The following is a 19647-nucleotide window of genomic DNA, read 5'->3' as shown; positions in this document are numbered from 1 at the left end:
GCTATGGAAAGGAAATTAAATTGGTTCCAACATTGAAAAGTAAATAAGGTAAAAAAAGGACTAACTAAGAAAAGCCTAAAATTAAGGCTGATTTAAGTCAATCAACCAATTAATTGGCATGTAATTTGGCAAGTCAATCATCCAATTAATTGGTATGTAATTGGAAAGTCGATCAGCCATAATCAACCATTAATTCATGCCATTGCTAAGGAAATTATGCGCAATCAGCTCCATCAATAGCTTTGATCAAATTTATTACGCCCCTTCATCTCCCTTTGGGCCAAGCTTTGAATGCCCCCTTTTAGAATCAGCCCAAATCTCTTGAATCAGCCCATTAAGTGCTTCTTTGACCTTCTTGGATCTTGCTCAAGTAATAGGCCCAACTGGAACATGCAATGGATCCTTTAATGGTGCTTGTTGCTTCTCATCAGGTGGAGTGGGAGGGGAGAAGGACCTTCGGGAGGCAAGCTTTTAGATGATGCACTTGTGAGAGTTATATATATATATATACTATTGTTTAACTCTCTTTGTGTTTCTCTCCCCAACATTCTTAACAAAGGGAATTTTCAGATGCATTGTTGAGTGAGTCTCTAGAAGATTGTGAGAAGTCTCTTAAAGATGGTGGTATTCGAAGTGGAGTTGAAGATGGCCCAAAATATTAAACTTTTCTTGAATCCTTTCAAAGGAAGAAAATCTTTGGAGTTGGCATAAGAAAAGGATTGAAAGGTTGTTTTTTTTTTTTTTTTTTCTGATATGTAATATCAATTCATATAAAAGCGCAAAGGGGCGCAACCTATGTACGCATGTAGTATACAATAGAGCCCACATATACAATAGCTCTGAAAGTGAAGCACATAAATCTAAAAATTCAGCAAGCGTTGTTATTGTGGATTAACTACATGAATTTATGGATTATAGCTTAATTATTTTAAATTTAGAAATAATGAGTAAATACGAGTCTATATTACATAAGTTTAAATGTAATGTGTCGCATGTTTAATTTTCAAGAAAAAATGTCTTCCTATGATTGTTACATATCGCATGGGTCCTTGGCCCCTACTTAGTTGACTAACAATGCCAAAGGCTAGCAAAACGTCGGGCCTGGTGAATTGAATCTTAAGTAATCTATCAGTGGTAAGAGTTGTGAAGTATTATCAGGTATTGTCTACCCTTGTACGGTCCATATTTCCTTGGAAGAGTATTTGGAAAGTTTAGGTTCCCCTCCGAGTGGCCTTCTCTGTGTGGACGACGACTCTAGGAAAAATCTTAACTTTGGATAACTTATGTAAGAGGAATATTATTGAGTTCGAGTGGTGAGGTTTGTGTAAGAATAATGAATAGTCCATTGAGCACTTATTACTTCATTGTGACGTTGCAACAGAGATATGGAGTGTGATTCTTTAGCTTTTTGGTGTTACTTGTGTTATGCCTTATAGTATGAGTGAGTGTGTGAAAAGTTGTAGTGGACAATTTAGAAACTGTAGTGTGTTGGATTTACGGAGGATGACTCCTTTGTGTTTGATGCGGTGTCTTTGGCTAGAGTAGAATACTTGAAGCTTTGACGATTGTGAGACTGGTTTGCTCGATTTGAAGAAATTGATGCTACATACCTTGTCTGTATAGATGGAGAGTAGCAAGGACTATTTTGCTCATTTATACTTTTTTTGAGTTTTTAGATTTATGTTCTTTTTTCACTATGGGTTAGGAGTTATCTTGTATACTTTATGAGTACTTGGGTTGCGCCCCTATGCTTTTGAATAAATATAAATTATTTATATATATAAAAAAGGCTGCAAGTATCACAATAGCCAGAGCAGCATTAGGCATTCTTAGGCTAACCGAGATGTAGTGTACGGATTGTCGCTCAACAAGCAAGAGATTGTTTTTGGGGCAAGCTGATCATCAGAGAAAGACCAAAAAAACAACAAGGACTTCTTGAGGTAACCCAGACTAGTAGCAACCGATCCCAGTAGCATGGGAGAGATCAAGTGCACGAAGAAGCTCATTCCAGTCTTGGTTCAATCTACATGAAATTACAGTTGAAACTCGATTCTGCCTTGTTTGTGGTGTGTGAGAATTTCTCTGGCCCCATTGCTTGTTCTATTTCTTTAGTGGAAGGTTGTTGTTTTCTTTCCTTTATCTGTTTAAAAACTTTGTGGTGAGTGCTAAACAAATGCAAGTGAAGGGAAACCTTGAAATCAGAGTGCCTGAATTTAATCATACTTTTTGGCTGATCTGTTTCCTCAACATCTAGTCAAGGTGCTCTCATCGAAGTATAGAGTTCTCACTTTTTGTTTCCTTAGTTAGGACTTAGTTTTAGTAAAAGCAACATCCATTAGAGATTATAAGTTCCCTTATGATGACTTGCATTTCGATTTGCTTTGTCATGCAAGCTGGGTCTATTTTTAACTTGAAATTTATATGGCAGAGCTCCCTGGTGGTAAATGTTGGGGTTCGCCTAGAGTTTGTTCTAGGTACAAATATTACAAATTCGTCAAAAAAAAGAAAAATCTCATAAGATTGCATGCTTTTCTTCTCACACAGCATGATGTTCTGGATTTCAATCTTTTAAAGCTATGCATTTTCCCTCCCATTCGCACATTATACTGACTTGCAAGCTATGCATTTTCCCCTTTATTTTACGTTAACTCCCATTATTCAAACGACATATAAATAGTTATTCCCCTCATTTTTCTTTACAAGTATAATCATTTCGAAGAAATGACACTGCAAAACAGGGGCAATATTTAAACTGTTTATGGACCCAACTACACCTAAAACTACAACTAATCAAACCCGATCTACAAGCTCCACCACCCCATGATCTTCTTCAGAGCTCCCAATACCTTCCTTTTTCTGGATCTCGAGAGGCTTATATGTATAAAATTTGGCGCAGCACAAGTAGTAAATAAAATTAGTGACTTGCAGCAACGTGAGCAACCAATAAAAGTACTCCAATTTCCCCTTGCTTATGTTGTCGTTTCTAAGGCAGTTTGATCCATCTGGCTTAGCACTAAACTTGTGCACCATGGAAACAAGAAGCAAGTTTAGATAATTACCAAATGAAATTGCCAGCCAGAAAAGTGCCATGGCACTGCTTCTCATGCTTTCTGGAGCCTGGTCGTAGAAAAACTCGAGATGCCCAATGGACATGAAAGCTTCAACCACCCCATGAAGGCTATACTCCGGCACAAGCCAGAAGACAGATATGGGGATGGTAGAATGCGGGTGATCAATGAGCCCATGTGCTAAAGCTACGTTTTTGTGGTTCACTTCCATGAACCCGGCGACTAGAGTGGCTAATATGGAGATGACAAACCCGATTCCCAACCGGTGCAGAGCTCCCACCCCCAACCAAACCAATCCCCATTGCCGCTCCTTCACTGTAACAATCACTTCCTTTACCTCCCATTCTCTCTTTCTGCAAGCAAAGCAGAAATAATGAAAAGTAGGCTTCCCTTCTCAACGACTATCTTCTTCTTCTACATCATCGTTTATCTTGGGATATGTACAAAGCTCACACTCTCTTTTGAAGAACCTGATAATTATAACATGGATAGCCACGTATATTGCCATGCTTCCATTGCATGCGGACTAACCGCCTCTGCCTTTAGGCGGCAGGGGAAGAAAGATATATCAAAACCTGTTGCCACGTCAGACAACGGTGGATTACCATGCCACGTGTAGGACTCTAGTACTTGGATGTCCACTTGGCAGCTATACAAGGCCTGGAAGGAAACATACATAAAAAAAGAAACATTCTACTCGCTTGTGGAGACCAAATCCTCCGATTTTGAGGTGCTGAAAATGGATACAAAGGGACCAGGTTCTGCTGTTTGCAGCAACACCTGCGGCTGTCCTGCTCCCTGCCCTGGCGGCGTAGCTTGTAAGTCAGTGGACCAATGCTTTCTTCTTGATGATTTGGTTCTGAGGGATAAAGTTTCCAGTCCAAGCACATGGTCCAAGAAGATCACATTCATACCAACAACATTATTTTACCTAAAAACTAATAATCTTTCTCAGGCATGTAAATAATGACACACGATAGTTCCTAGCGCATGATCCATTAATGACAAAGAATCACTCTGTTTTTGGTTGCAGAAACAGGCTAGAACAGAGGAGTGTGGGTTCCATTTCATACTCTATGATTGCACTTCTTTTTCTTCAACAAGTTAGAGGGTAAAGAATTTGGAGCTAATTAATTAGTATTGTTGATCATAGGAGACAATATGTTTTGATAATGGTTTTGTTCAATCTCATTGTTAGCTTGCTCTACCTCCATAGAAGTAATGCCTTTACTTGTTTTATTATTGCAGCTTGATGTCAGTTACCATAGTAAGGTATTGAAATTTGAGTAAAGAGTCTTCCACCTATATATTCTCCCTTCTTTTCTAATTTTTCATTTTTTTAGTGATTTTAGGAGGCTCCTTCACATGCTTTCCTATTAAAATGTTCTCAACTTGGTGATAAAATAAGTTTCTTCTTTTAACTTTTCATCGAAAATGAAATAAGTGTTAAGTGCTAAAATATTCATATTTTTAGCCCTTAACTTACATGTTTTAATCCTTTAGTTTTAGTTAATTATGTCATTTTAGCTCTTTTATTTGTTTTCCTTGATTTTGTAGGTCATTGGAAGAAAAAGAAGAAATTTCAGAAGTTTTGGACTTAAAAAGAGCTATTTGGAAATTGGAAGGCTCTGGTAGTGCGATCAATCGCAGGGGAGCTGCGATCGAGCGCACTATAGGCGAGGACCGCAACACGCAAGGCAACCGCAATCGAGCGCCAGCACACAGAGGATTGATAGCAGACCTGCGATCGATCGCACACGGGCTGCGATCGAGCGCACCCATGCGTGATGGCCAAGTCAACCGCCAGCCTTAATAAGGAAAGAGCAACTTTTAGGGTTTTGCAACTTAGTGTGAACTAGGACTCAAACCCTACTATTTTTAAGGTTTCTAGAGTACTCCTAAAGACCTATAAATAGACCCTTAAGCCTCTAGAATAGATATACTTTTCAAGGAGAAGAATTGAAGCTCTTTAAGTTCAAGTTTCGAGTTTATTCTATTCCTTTCTTTTATTTTATTTATGAAGATGTTTAACATCAAACTTATGTGTAACTAATTTATTTAGTAGGGTTAGATTGAAGCCCTAGTTATGTTTAGTTAATATTCAATATTGGTGCCCTTGTGATGATTATGTTGTGATATTTAAATTGATTAATGCCTGTTTTCATGAATTTCTCATATGTGTGTGCCTGATCAACATATGCATGTAGTATGGACTAGTTAGTTAAATCAATATGGATGGCCGAGTCTTGGGTTTAACATAAGTAACAAAAGATATCCACTCCAGATTCTTAGGTTAATCAACATGGAGAACCGGGAGTTTACATCCATGTCCTAGGCCTCATGTGTTTGTCGATTTTCATAGAATATATGCTTTCTTATAGAACAACTTAATATACACCCATGCTAAATCCTTTAAGAAAGAAAAGAGTTAGAGTATACACCTATGCCTAACTTGTTGCTTAGGGAAATCTACAGCTTAAGGAGTATACACCCATGCGCTTAGTTTGACAAACATTAGATATTCATAACATGATCAAAATATTGGCATATTGATATATTAATTGAATATAATTAGTGGTGGATATCAAAGCCCTGCCTTTTATTATCATCAAATCAAAAATCAATCTTTGTCTTGTTTTACTTTGAAATTAATTTTAGACAAAATTCAGCAATCCTTGTGGGAATGACCCCGTATTTGAACACTATACTACTGTGTTGACCTCGTGCACTTGCGGGTAAAACATCCAATTATTTGCCTATTAATTTAGGTAGGTAATTGCGACAACAAGTTTTTGGCGCCGTTGCCGGGGATTGCAACGAATTTTGTTTAGAATTATTTTCCTTTAATTGTGTTATTTTAATTTTCAATTTTCAATTTTGTTTTTATCAAAAATCAAAAAGATTTTCCGTTTTTCTTAACTTTTCTGTTTTCTGTTTTCTATTTCAGGTTTGCGGACTTGCGATTCTGTTACTGCGATCGAACGTTAGCCGAATGCGATCGAGCGCACCAACCTGTGATCGAGCGCAGTTCCAGGGAGCATCCGGACAAGCAGCACTGAAGTTGCTTTGACTGAAGAGGCAATTCAATTGATGCAAGGTCGTCGATCTCAAGATTCAACAGTCATTCCACTCGATTCTGAAATTGAGCGGATAATTAGACAAAGTCCTAGAGACAAAGAATAAGAGGAAGAGATTGAAAGCACAATGGAAGATTTGCAAGAGAATCCACCAATAGTGCCAAGACCACTAGAGGCAAATCCACCACCGGTGCGAAGACTGATGAAGCAGGCGTTCGTCCCAACGAACCTCAATCAACCATCATGCGTAGCATATTAACTGGAGGTGGAAAGCAATTATTATATTTCTCCTTCAATCCTCAATGCCTTAACTTACTTTAGGGGCACACCTACTGAGGATCCTAACTTGCATCTTAAGGAGTTCTTTGATCTATGCAAGCTACAGCACATCCAAGGCCTAACTCCAGAGAGACTCAGGTTAGTCCTCTTTCCCTTCTCTTTAAAACATAATGCTAAACTGTGGTATAATTATTTGCCTGCAGTTTCTATCCATACTTAGGAAAAATTAGCCACTAAGTTTCTGAAGAAGTTTTTCCCAGCTCAAAGGACAAGACAGCTTAAAAGGGAACTTCAAATGTTCCAACAAAGAGATGGATATTTTTTCTGTGAGGCATGGGATCACTTCAATTCACTGCTTCTCAAGTGCCCACATTACAACATCCCTCAAGATGATCAGGTACAAATTTTCTATGAAGGTTTAGATGATACTAACAAAGGGATGGTTGATTCAGCTTGTGGAAGAGCACTTATGGAAAAGAGCAGTGAGGAAGCAATGGAGCTTTTTGAAACACTAAGTGAGCATTCAAAACAATTCTGCTCTAGAGGAAGGCGAAGATTAAAAAGCAAAGGCATGTATGAGGTGAACTTCAATGGGGGATCTCCAAATCAGGTGGCTGCTGTGGAAAAGGGGTTAGATATGATTGTTAAAGCCATGACTGCTCATAATATCTCACCTGTTCAAAAGGACACACCCATCTAGGTATGTGCTATATGTTCCCATTTAGATCACACTACTGAGACATGTCCTTTATCTCCATTTGCAGATCAAGAAGAGGTGAATTATCTGGGACAAAACAATTACCCCCACAAGAACAATCCATACTCCAACACTTACAATGCAAGGTGGCGAAACCATCCAAATTTCTCATGAAGCAACAATCAAGGACAGCAGAAGGGTCCCCAACAATCAAGCCAGCCAACTCAAGAGTCAAAGTTGAACAAACTAGAGAATATGATACACACCCTGGTGACTTCTCAACAGCAGTTCATGACTGATCAAAAACAAACCAATGCCAAGCATGAGCAGTCCATTCAAAGGACCAAGCAAGCTATCCAAAGATTAGAAGTGCAAATGGGGCAAATGGAAAAATAGTTGAGTGAAAGAAAGCAGGGTGAATTTCCATCCCAAACAATACCCAATCCAGGGGGTCACCAGCAGTTGAAAGCAGTCATAGTTCTCAGAAATGGCAAGGTCATAGGAACTGAAGAGCCACCTCAAGCATCTCTAGATGAAGCATCAACTTCCAAGGTAAAGAAAATGGAGAAGGTGAATGCACCACCCTTCTCTCAAAGGTTAGTCAGACCAAAGAAAGAAAAGCAACCCATGGATATTTTTGAGACCTTGAGGAAAGTAGAAATCAACATTCCTTTATTAGATGCAATTAAATAGATTCCTTCATATGCTAAATTTTTAAAGGATTGTTGCACTAATAAAAGGAAGTTTCAGGAGCATGAGACAGTGGCCCTTATAGAAGAGGTAAGTGCAGTTTTGTTGAGAAAATTATCACCAAAGCTAGCAGATCTGGGTAGTTTTACCATTCCTTGCAGGATAGGAGATCATCTTTTTGAGCATGCATTGCTAGATCTGGGAGCAGGGGTCAATTTGCTGCCTTACACTGTATATGAAAAGCTGAGTTTGGGGGGGAGCTTCAACCAACCTCAGTCACCATGCAATTGGCAGACAGAAGCATCAAAAGACCAAGAGGTATACTTGAGGATGTCTTGGTAAAGGTAGGTACATTTATTTTACATGCTGATTTCATTGTGTTAGATGCGGAAGAAACCCCTATGCCATCACCTTTGCCTATCATCTTAGGAAGACCCTTTATGAGAACTGCGGATACTACAATAGGTGTTAAAAAGGATACTGTAAGTATGAAGGTGAATGGTGAGACAATAGAGTTCAAATTATTCGATACAATGCAATTAGCTCAAGATGATTTCAAATGTTTTGATCTTTGTATGATCCAAAGTGTTAGTGAGCCAGTTTTGCAGGACCCACAGAAAGATCTAGTAAAGACCCCCCTCACCCACAAATTCACAATGCAGGACACTGGGCCAGTCTATGCAGATGTTCCTAAGGACATCAGTGGAGAAAAGCAACCCCTTGAAGCCTTCCCACTATATCTAAGTGCCAAGAGAAAGCTGCAGCTGGATGAATGGGACGACTTGAAGAATGAAGAAAATAAGGACACTAAGCACCACAAGAAAAGACCCAAGGACCATCATCATAGAAAGCATGTCAAGAAGGAGTTCTATGTGGGATCGAAATTGTTGACCTATAAAGAAAGTCCTGTATCTGCACCACCAAAGGCACTTGAGCCACATTCTGTGGAGCTCAAGTGCAGCTCTCCACACTAGAGACATTATAGTTACAAGTAGAGGCGTTTGAGCAGTCTAGGAGCTCAAGCGCATCTACTCAAAACAGTGCTACTGAGGCCACTAAAGGCGGTACACTTTTCCATCTTTGTTTCCCATCAAGTCAATTTCCTTACTTTACATGTGTTCTCACTTATCCTTTATGTTTCCTTTTTATTTCATAACATTGTTGTACATTATGCATTCAAAAAAAAAAAAAAAACTTTTTACATTCTGTTATTACGATCGATCGCAAATTGTATGTGATCAAGCGCAGTAATCAATTTTTGGCATGGTACATTCTGTTACTGCGATCGAACGCACCTTGTGTGCGCTCAAGCACACATCACCCACACACGCACATCCTTGCGCGAGTGCTATCGAGCGCACCATGTGTGCGATCGAGCGCACTCGGACAGCAGGCCACGTGACCTATTTTAGGTCACTTTCTCCCTCATTCTCCCTCACACTCTCACTGCGCCATACAGTCTCCACCTGCAACAAAACAACACTTCCACCGATACACCTCTTGCTCTCACTGCTCCTCCATCGTTTTCTTTCACTACCACCGCCACACCATCGCCACAACAGTGATCATCTCCGGCCCCCGCACCTCCATAACCATATAACACACAACATCACACATCAACACCCCAACTCCGATTAACCACCAACCTCAATTTTTTCATCATTTTTCTACAATTGTGGGTGTTCATCCACCCACATTGCCTCTCTGTGTTGGGTTTTACTGTTTTGCAGCGGGTTTTGGGCAGTTGTTGTTGTGTTTTGCAACCTTGATCATCACAAGTGCACACCAGGTGTTCGATAAAAGTCCTCAATCAAGCTCATCATGCCAAGAACTCGAGCTTCATCTTCCTAGGGCTCCGATACCCAAGCCATTTCTCACCCGCCCACTTTTGAGGAGTGGGAGCTGCTGTTTGAGACCACCTTCGCCATTCGCTAAGATTCTCAAAACCTTGAAGCAACTCAATGGGCGGTCGCCGAGTTCAAGCATTGGGGGCTCAAGAAGCTTTTCAAGCCGGTCACCCCCACTGCCTACAGAAAATTGGTGATCGAGTTCTATGCCCACCTGTCTCACAACTGCAAGAGGCTGGCTGCCCTCTCTTCCACAGTGCAGGGCCGAGAAGTTGAAGTGACAAGGGCCGACATTGCCGCTGCACTCCAATGCAATGATGAGCACCCTCCAAAAGCGGTACAACTTGTTGAGCAACCGCCCAGATTCTATGTGGCGAAAATCATTGAGGACATGTGCCAAGGGCAATATGTCGATGCCCATCATAATGCCGGCAGCCGGTCCAAGCTACCTCCATTGCTTTGGTTTGTGGACTCCATATTGCACCGAAATGCCTTTCCCTTGGGGCACAAGACTCAGAGGCGGGATCAATTTCTCCAAACACTCTATCCCTTCCATAAAGATGCCTGGTATTCCATTCCCGATATCATCTGAAACTAAATTCACAAATTTTGGAATGAAGTGCACATTGGAGAAGCTGAGTCCACACATTCATGGGGGTTGCCCTTCCCATACTTAATTACCTACATCCTCCAGAAGAAAGGCATAAAGGGCACCACAGCTGATGAGCCAGTCACTACTACCCCCATCTTTGGCATTCGCCAATGGAACAAGAGCTGCTCTCACATGCCTCGGGTACCTCCAGCACCAGCAGCAGGTGTGGAAGCAAGTGAGGCCGAGCCAATGGCAGAAGATAAATCGGCAGCGGAGCCAGAAGTAGTAGAGGAGGAGGCCCCGATCATCTTTTGTGCAGCACAGTATCGCTCACTCAGTGAAGAAATGGCGGGCCTTTGGAGAGAGTTGGCAGATCAACGAAGAGAGGCTCGGGAGAATAAAGTCTTGATGGACAAAAGATTAGCTGTCTTAGAAGAATTGATGTAGTCCATTCTCAGCCGGTTGCCACCACCATCTGGAGCATCATCTTCTAGACAGCATTGATCGGGGACCACCGTCTGGCTGAAGACGTTAAACTTAGCGCTCATGGGAGGCACCCTATAGTTTATCTTTTTATTTTGTTTAAATGTGTTTTCAGTTAATCTTTTTATTTATCTTTATTTGCTTTGTTCCTTTTACTTGTTTTTATGTTTTCTTATTTTGCATGGACAAGTGTGCTTTAATTCAAGTTTGGGGGTGTGTTATGAGCCATGCTTTCCAAGACTATGTTGTCCATCTTCGGGGTACACGCTTTCCTTAATTTAGACACATTGGGGACAATGTGTTATTTAAGTTTGGGGGTATGGGCACACATGCTGTTCACACACACTTTGTCCCAATTTCATGTTTTGTTGTTTATTTGAAATTTTGGTTAATCTAAAAGAATTATGGCTTGAATTCATTAGTAAGCTTAAAATTTTGAACACATGATCTAATGAGAGAATTTGTTAGTTTGATTACTTGTTTAGGACAGTTGAAAAATCACATGTTTGATCTGATCACACAAGCACATTAGCGCATAATTTGTAAGGTATGACATAAGGTCTGATATGTGTGTTTCTATATCTTGGATGAAATTGGATGACTTATTAGATGGACACTTTGGCATATATATGATGAAAAAAAAAGCATTGAGTGATCACGTCAAAAGGTGAAAATTTTGATTTGATTAATGTCATAGTTAGTTTGGTTTTGTAGCCTTTTTGACTCGAGTTAGTAGGTCCTTAGGGGTGTCTTTACACCTAATGCCCTAAAACCATCTGGTTTGGGAGTCATTGACTTAACACTCGCTACATGGGTCAATTAGAAAGCTTAAGCGAACCATACATTGCATAACCTGACCAAAAAAAAAAAAAAAAAGAGAGAGAAAAGAAATATGCCATTGTTGTTCATTCTAATAGGGATTTAAGTGAATTTTGAGATATGGAGACATTACACATTGAAAATATTTGGAAGCCTCATAATTTTGTGCTAATTCACCTTTCATTGTTTTCGAACTTGTGATATTTTAGCATGTCCTTTGTAAGTAATTACACTTTGAGATTCCAATTCATTGTGAAGATGGAGTTCATCTTTTTAAGCTTGCTAATGAATGAAAATCATGATCTTGTAGTGATACTTTAATTTTTGGAATAACATGAGCTATGCATGATGTTTGTGGGTAACATTTCTGGAAAACCCTCACGAGACTTCACTCGTCCTCTAGGGAATTCCTAAGGGTTTAAAAGGCTTGTTGCATATGCTAAATGCAACCGCACATCCCACGAAAGATGGATTTATCTTTTTGATCTCTGTTTTTCACTTTTGTTTTTAGTTTTGTATTGCTAAGGGACTAGCAATATGTAAGTTTGGGGGTGTGTTAAGTGCTAAAATATTCATATTTTTATCCCTTAACTTACATGTTTTAATCCTTTAGTTTTAGTTAATTATGTCATTGATCGCAGACCTGTGATCGATCACACACGTGCTGCGATCGAGCGCACCCGTGCGTGATGTCGAAGTCAGCTGCCAGCCTTAATAAGGAAATAGCAACTTTTAGGGTTTTGTAGCTTAGTGCGAACTAGGGCTTAAACCCTACGATTTTTAGGGTTTCTAGAGTATTCCTAAAGGCCTATAAATAGACCCTTAAGCCTCTAGAATAGATATACTTTCCAAGGAGAAGAATTGGAGCTCTTCAAGTTCAAGTTTAAGGTTCATTCTTTTCCTTTCTTTTATTTTATTTATGAAGATGTTTAACATCAAACTTATGTGTAACTAATTTGTTTAGTAGGGCTAGATTGAAGCCCTAGTTATGTTTAGTTAATATTCAATATTGGCGCCCTTGTGATGATTATATTGTGATATTTAAATTGATTAATGCTTGCTTTCATGAATTCCTCATATGTGTGTGCCTGATCATCATATGCATGTGGTATGGACTAGTTAGTTAAGTCAATTTGGATGACTGAGTCCTGGGTTTAACATAAGTAACAAAAGATATCCACACTAGATTCTTGGGTTAATCAACATTGGAAACCGGGAGTATACATCCATGCCCTAGGCGTCATGTGTTTGTCGATTTCCATAGAATATATACTTTCTTAAAGAACAACTTAGTATATATCCATGCTAAATCCTTTAAGAAAGAAAAAATTTAGAGTATACACCCATGCCTAGCTAGTTGCTTAGGAAAATCTATACCTTAAGGCGTATACACCCATGCCCTTAGGTTGACAAACATTAGGTATTCATAACATGATCAAAACATTGGCATATTGATATATTAATTAAATATAATTAGTGGTGGATATCAAAGCCCTACCTTTTATTATCATCAAATCAAAAATTAATCTTTGTCTTGTTTTACTTTGAAATTAATTTTAGACAAAATTCAACAATCCTCGTGGGAATGACCTCGTATTTGCACACTATACTACTGTGTTGACCTCGTGCACATGCGGGTAAAACATCCAATTATTTGCCTATCAATTTAGGTAGGTAATTGTGACAACAATAAGTTAATTATATGTTATACTCCTATCAGTGTTTGTATCCATTTGGCTTTTTAACATTCCCTCCAGTCGTTGTATACCACCACCTCGATGGTCTTGTGGTGGAGCTCCCCGAGATCATTGAGATTGAAGACTAGCTTCTCGTTTCTGTAAGGGTTGAGATCTTTCTGCCTGGTTTGCGTGCGTTGTTTCTGCTCATCCAAATCTATTTCCACAAAGGGGCTAACGGAGCCTTGGCCATCTTCAGGCATCAGGTCACTTCCGTTGTGAGCCTCTACCCCCAGTTTTGCCATGTTGGTGATATAATGGCAGTCTCCTTAGGAGCTTCACAGTGGAATGGTACTGTATTTTGACGTAAAGAGGAGGAGGAGCGTGAAAAGGAAGGTGGGTCTTAAAAGAGTAGGCGTGAAGAAGAAGAAGAAAGAAATGGCGGGTACTGCAATCAAGAAAAAAAATAAATTGAGGGCAAAATTGGAAGAAAATGGCTTAATATGTCATGTGAGGTGCATGTGGGACTACTTCCATCCATTTAGACGGAAAATATTAACAGAGGGTTTAAATTGAAACTTTTTGAAACTTCAGGAGTGTACTTTGCCAATTTTTAAACTTTGAGGTTCAAATTGAAAAATTCCTGAAACTTCAGGGGGTAAAATGCATTTTCCCCATTTAAAAATGTTATACTTTTTCTATTTCCTTCGTCCTTTGTATCATTCTTTTCCTTTCTGTTCCTGGAATTTCACTTGTCTTGTATTCCATCCATCCATCCTTCAAAGTGATCTAGGGCAACTAGTATAGAACTATTCATTGTTTATCTTTAGTTATCTTCTGACTCTTTGTTTCTCTTCCAATTGCATGTATATATCTAAAGCCTGCTACAGGTGATTACATTGTTAGAGACACGGGGAATTGCAGTCCAGTTTACATGCGGTGCACCATCAATCAGATTCTTATAAGTAGTTAATGATATAGATTGGTAGTTGCTTTTTTCTTTTTCTTTTTTTTTTCTTTTGAATATTTTTACAGGCTATTGGATGCCATATCCCATAGGAAGTCTTTTTTTATTTTTTTATTTCATGTAATAATTGATTTTTTTTTCTTCTTAACATTGCAGATTCCATGCATGGATGATCTTTTGAGAACATCAGGGATGCAGTTGGCTTTGATGGTCCAACCATTGGCCATTCCTCACCCATGTGAGGCGTCTGTCCAAGTAATGCACCATTTCTTTCTATTCTAAATTTTGTGTACTTTTTTTTGATAAGTACTTATGTTATATTTTTGATGTACTTTCGTTATGTTTATCTAATTCTTCCTAGAAAGAAGTTTATTTTGTGTTTAGTGAATTATGAATTTTCTAATGGACGAAGGGAGCATGACTTGCACAAAATATATTAGGCAGATGTTGTATATGTATAAATTTCTCTAGAGAGATTGATGCTGTAACACCCCACCTCAATGACACACAATATTGTCCGCTTTTGGCTCCCCCAAACCAAACTTCCTAGGAGGTCACTCATCTTGGTACTACTCTAGGAGAAGCACGCTTAACTACGAAGTTCTAATGGGATCATGACCATCACAGCTTTAAAACGCATTGTTGTCATTAAGGGTGTAGTATACATTTAAGCACATCCCCATCTCCATACCCAGGCGATGTGGGATGTCACAATCACCCCCTCTTAGGACCCAGCGTCCCCGTTGGCGACCCTCATGGGATTAGCCCATTCTTAGCGTCTGTCCCAGCGAGTGCCCGCTAGCGATCTTCATGGGCTTGTGCACGCTCCCCCCATCTCAGGCTGGGCAATGGCTCTGATACCATTTGTAACACTCTACCTCAATGACACACAATATTGTCCGCTTTTTGTCTCCCCCAAACTAGACTTCCCAGGAGGTCACCCATCCTAATACTACTCCAGCAGAAGCATGCTTAACTGTGGAGTTCTGATGGGATCATGACCATCACGGCTTTAAAACACGATGTTGTCATTAAGGGTGTTGTATAGATTTAAGCACATCCTGATCTCCATATACCCAGGTGATTGTGACATCCCACATCGCTTGGGTATACAGAGATGAAGATGTGCTTAAATGTATACTACACCCTTAATGACAATAACGCATTTTAAAGCCGTGATGGTCATGATCCCATCAGAACTCTGCAGTTAAGCGTGCTTCTGCTGGAGTAGTACCAGGATGGGTGACCTCCTGAAAGTCTGGTTTGGAGGAGCCAAAAGCAGACAATGTTGTGTATCATTGAGGTGGGGTGTTACAAAGGACCTGTCGAACTGTTTGGTGGAACATTTCTCTTTGAGTTGTAGATCCAAGACGTTTAATATATGCTAAAAGGCCTGAATCCTTTCATTTTTATGGTAAAGCTTCCTCTTAGAATTTCTATGTGTAACGCACATGCGCATGCATACACATTGACACAAAAACAAAACACAAACATGTATTTTGTATATACAAAGTATCTCCTACTTTCTTTATATTCTAAAGCATTATTTTGTTATACAAGGGAAATGAATTTTCATGCAATGTAGAATTTGAAATCACCGGTCCCACCCCCCAATTGCCTTTTTAGTGATTGCAAACTGTTGCATTGCTTTTTAATCGATGTAAATCTGAAACATTCATCTAGTTTGCTCTGTACTTGAACATATTATAGGTTGTGGATTTCGGTGAAAGTGGTCCTGTTCAATATTCTCATTGCAAAGGCCACATAAATCCTTTCATGAAGTTCATTGATCAGGGAAGGTGATTCATCTGTAATATTTGTGGTAAGTCTAATTCATTGTCATATATATATATATATTTGCGGTAGTGCAACACTTATTATTTGCAAATGACACACTTATCTTCTATGAGTCAAATGTGGAACAATGATTATAATTTGAGATGTGTTGGCTGCTGTGTTTTGAAGCGGTTTCGGGGTTGAAAGTAAATTTGTCAAAGTCTGTTATTGCCCATATTGGTGAGGTGGGAGATGTGGAAGGCTTGTCAAGAATACTTGGGTGTGGAGTGGATTCGGTACCTTTTACATACTTGGGTTTACCTTTGGGTGCTCATTATAAGGACCCAACTATATGGAATAATGTCATTGGGAAGATGGAGACTAAGTTGGCAGGGTGGAAGCTGATGTATTTGTCTAAGGGTGGTAGGCTAACAATGATTAAAAGCACTCTCTCTAACATACCCACGTACTATTTATCTATGTTTCAGCTTCTGGTGAGAGTGGCGAAGCATATTGAAAAAATACAAAGAGACTTCTTGCGGGGAGGTGTAGGTGACGAATTCAAGTTTCATTTGGTAAACTGGTCCAAGGTTTGCATGCTGATGGAGGTGGGGGGGATTAGGGGTAAGGAACCTAATTCAGTTCAATCAAGCTTTGTTAGGTAAATGGTTGTGGAGGTTTGTCAATGAGGGTGATGCTTGGTGGAGGAAACTAGTGGAGGTTAAATACGATATGATGAGGGGTGGTTTTTGCTCCAAGGAAGTAGGAGGACCCTATCGGGTGGGAGTGTGGAAATGTATTCGAAGGGGGTGGGATAATTTTCAGTAGCATGTACGGTTTGAGGAAGGAGACGGTTCTAGATTGTTGTTTTGGCAGGATGTGTGGAGTGGGGAGTCACCATTGAAGATTCTGTTCCCAACCTTGATCAATATAGCATTCGCAAAGGAGGCATGGATGGAGGAGAATATGGATATAGCAAATGGTGCTATTCATTGGAACGTAATGTTTATTCGACCTATTCATGATTGAGAAATGGAAGAGGTCTCGAGATTTTTCTAGTTACTGTATTCCCAACAGGTTAAGCATGGTGGGGTGGATAAAATTTGTTGGATGCTTTAGAAGAGAAAGAATTTTGAGGTGAAGTTGTACTATCAGGTAAGGGTTAATTCAGCGCCGACGGATGGTCCTTGGAAGAGTATTTGGAAGAGTAAAGCTCCTCTGAGAAAGGCTTTTTTTGTGTGAACGACGGTGCTGGGAAAAATTAGGGCTAGCAATTTTGACACGACCTGCGAACATGAAACGAAATTACTGGGTTTGGGTTATAAACGGGTTGACCCATTTATTTTGCTCTTGGCAGGTCAACGCTTGGAAGACCCACCAAACACATTTATTTATTTATTCGGTTTACCCTTAACGGATTTGGGTCATAAACGGGTCAATTAACTCGTTTATGTTGATAAAAGGGTCATTTGACCTGTTTATGACCCGACTCATCACTTTCATTTTGAAAAAAAAAAAAAAAAAAAAATCACTTTCTAAGCTAAACATGTTAAGCGGGTCTTGTCGGGTGAAATTGTCGTGTCGTGTCGTGTCGTGTCCAGGTTTGATGGGGCCTACCCGTTAGCTAAACGGGTCGTGTTTAGGTTACCCTAAATGGGTCGCGGGTGGTCATTACGGGTTGACCCGCCAACCCGTTTTGCCACCTTTAGGAAAAATATTAACATTGGACAATTTATGTAAGAAGAACATTGTAGTGACAGAGTGGTGTTGTATGTACAAGCATAGTGGCAAATCAATTGATCATTTATTATTGCATTCTGAGGTTGCTATAGAGTTATGGAACATAGTTTGTCAGATGTTTGGTGTTATGTGGGTGATGCCGGGTAGGATGAAGGAATGTTTGGGAAGTTAGAGAGATCAAAGGGGTAATGATACAGTTAGGCACATTTGGAGAATGGCTCCTTTGTGTGTAATGTGGTGCTTATGGAGAGAAATGAATACACGGAGTTTTGAAGACCGTGAACTTGGACTCATAAAGTTGAAGAAAAGGGTGCTCCAAACTCTATTCTCATGGAGAATTGTGGCATTTGCCGTAAGCTTCAACGCTTGCAGAATTTTTAGACTTATGTGCTTCATTTTCAACTTAAAAGCATTTGTATACGTGGGCTCTTCTATATACTTCCTGTATACATGGGTTGCGCCCTTTTACGGTTTTATATATATTGATATTACCTATAAAAAATATATATATGTATTTTTGGTCTTTTTCATATAGCAATTAGTAGCAGTGCTGCTTGCTTGTCTATATCTTATGTAATAATAATTTTGGGCAAGTTTGGTATGCGTAATAGACTCTTGGAATGAAATGATTATTCGTATGGAATAGCTATTTTTTAATTGGTTGCACACCATTCTTAAGAATAGGTATTCTCGTATAAAAAGTAATGCCTATTCCTATAAAAAAAAAAGTGGGATAGCTTTTCCTTAGGAATGTAATGGGTTATATATATATATATATATATATATATATATATATATATATATATTTATCATTATTATTTTATTACTTCATATATTTTTTGGGTATTTTAGTAATTTTGGTATAATGAAAGCATATGTTTTTGTCACCAAACTAAAGAGTTGAAATAGCTATTCCATTCCACCTTTCATTCCTAGTAATAACTATTCATTTTTCTAATGGAATAGCCATTTCGCGTACTAAACGTGCCCTTTTTGTTTTATTTTTTCTTTTTGTCAGCATTTTCTTGATTGCTTTCATTCATAACTTGGGGATTCACTATTGAATTATATGATAGTTATTCGAATTGGTAGACATTATTTAAATGTTGAGTTATCACAATGTAACAGAATCTTATTTATGGTATATGCTAACAGTGAGAGCTTGCTAGAAGTTCTGCAATTTTACATTCATGCAGTTATTAGCATCTAGAAAGACCCTATAATAATCAAGTCAATATCATTATTTATTGGTGTCAACAGCATATGATTTTGGCTATAATTGCTTTCATGAAATTATACCGTCAATAATGTGGTATCTTATGTTTGCAGAATGTACTAATGACACTCCCCATGACTACCACAGCAATCTAGCTGCAGATGGTAGGCGTAGAGATGCCGATGAAAGGCCTGAACTATGTAGAGGAACAATTGAGTTTGTTGCTTCAAAGGAATACATGGTTAGTTATACAAGACCTACATAAAGTGGTATTTGATTTCGACTTTCTTCGATCCCAGTTTATTTTGTCCTAGGCATGTTGAACATTCGATCCAACATCTTAGGCAGTTCTAAATGAACATTATATATGTGTCACTTGTACTGTTAGTCTGTGAATTTAGCACTCCTTAATTTACAATAGAAGGAAACGTTTATGAAATTTTGATAAGCATCTCTTTTCTCTTTGTTTCTTTCCTCTTTTGTTTTCTTATTGTTTTAACAGAATTTTATTGGTGGTTTACTTGGTAATATACTTATTTTATATTCAATGATTCTTTCATAGATGCAAAAAGAACTCTGTTCTGTGTGTTCAAGATAGTATATTGAAGGACATATGAAACCGTGCCTGTGTCTAGACCTTGGTGAATTTCCATTGGAACTTTGTCCCCTTGTTAGATCTTGTGAGTTTAACTGTGACTGCTACGAAGATAGAAGATTATT

The 19647-nt window shown here is 39.0% G+C and overlaps 1 protein-coding gene across 1 annotated transcript; it reads right to left on the bottom strand.

The window, feature by feature from the left end:
* Positions 1-2691: 2691 nt before the first annotated feature.
* LOC132178094 (protein NRT1/ PTR FAMILY 3.1-like) lies at positions 2692-3958 on the bottom strand. The gene is made up of 3 exons (XM_059590550.1): positions 3824-3958; positions 3553-3728; positions 2692-3421 (listed from the first exon to the last, which is right to left on the bottom strand). The coding sequence occupies exons 1-3, from the start codon at positions 3956-3958 to the stop codon at positions 2791-2793; spliced, it is 942 nt and encodes a 313-aa protein (XP_059446533.1). The 3' UTR covers positions 2692-2790.
* Positions 3959-19647: the final 15689 nt, after the last annotated feature.

This window comes from Corylus avellana, chromosome ca4 (assembly GCF_901000735.1).
Source record: "Corylus avellana chromosome ca4, CavTom2PMs-1.0".
Lineage (NCBI taxonomy): Eukaryota > Viridiplantae > Streptophyta > Magnoliopsida > Fagales > Betulaceae > Corylus > Corylus avellana.
Note: the sequence above shows the minus strand (reverse complement) of the source record. Positions and strands in the feature narration are given on the sequence as shown.

What these genes read in the sequence shown, in the direction of transcription:
- LOC132178094 (XM_059590550.1), bottom strand. Translation starts at nt 3,958, where the DNA reads ATGTGCTTGGACTGGAAACTTTATCCCTCAGAACCAAATCATCAAGAA. An exon ending in GCTGCAAACAGCAGAACCTG is followed by an intron (nt 3,729 to 3,823) that starts GTCCCTTTGTAT and finishes GTTTCCTTCCAG; the next exon opens with GCCTTGTATAGCTGCCAAGT. An exon ending in CAATATACGTGGCTATCCAT is followed by an intron (nt 3,422 to 3,552) that starts GTTATAATTATC and finishes CTTTGCTTGCAG; the next exon opens with AAAGAGAGAATGGGAGGTAA.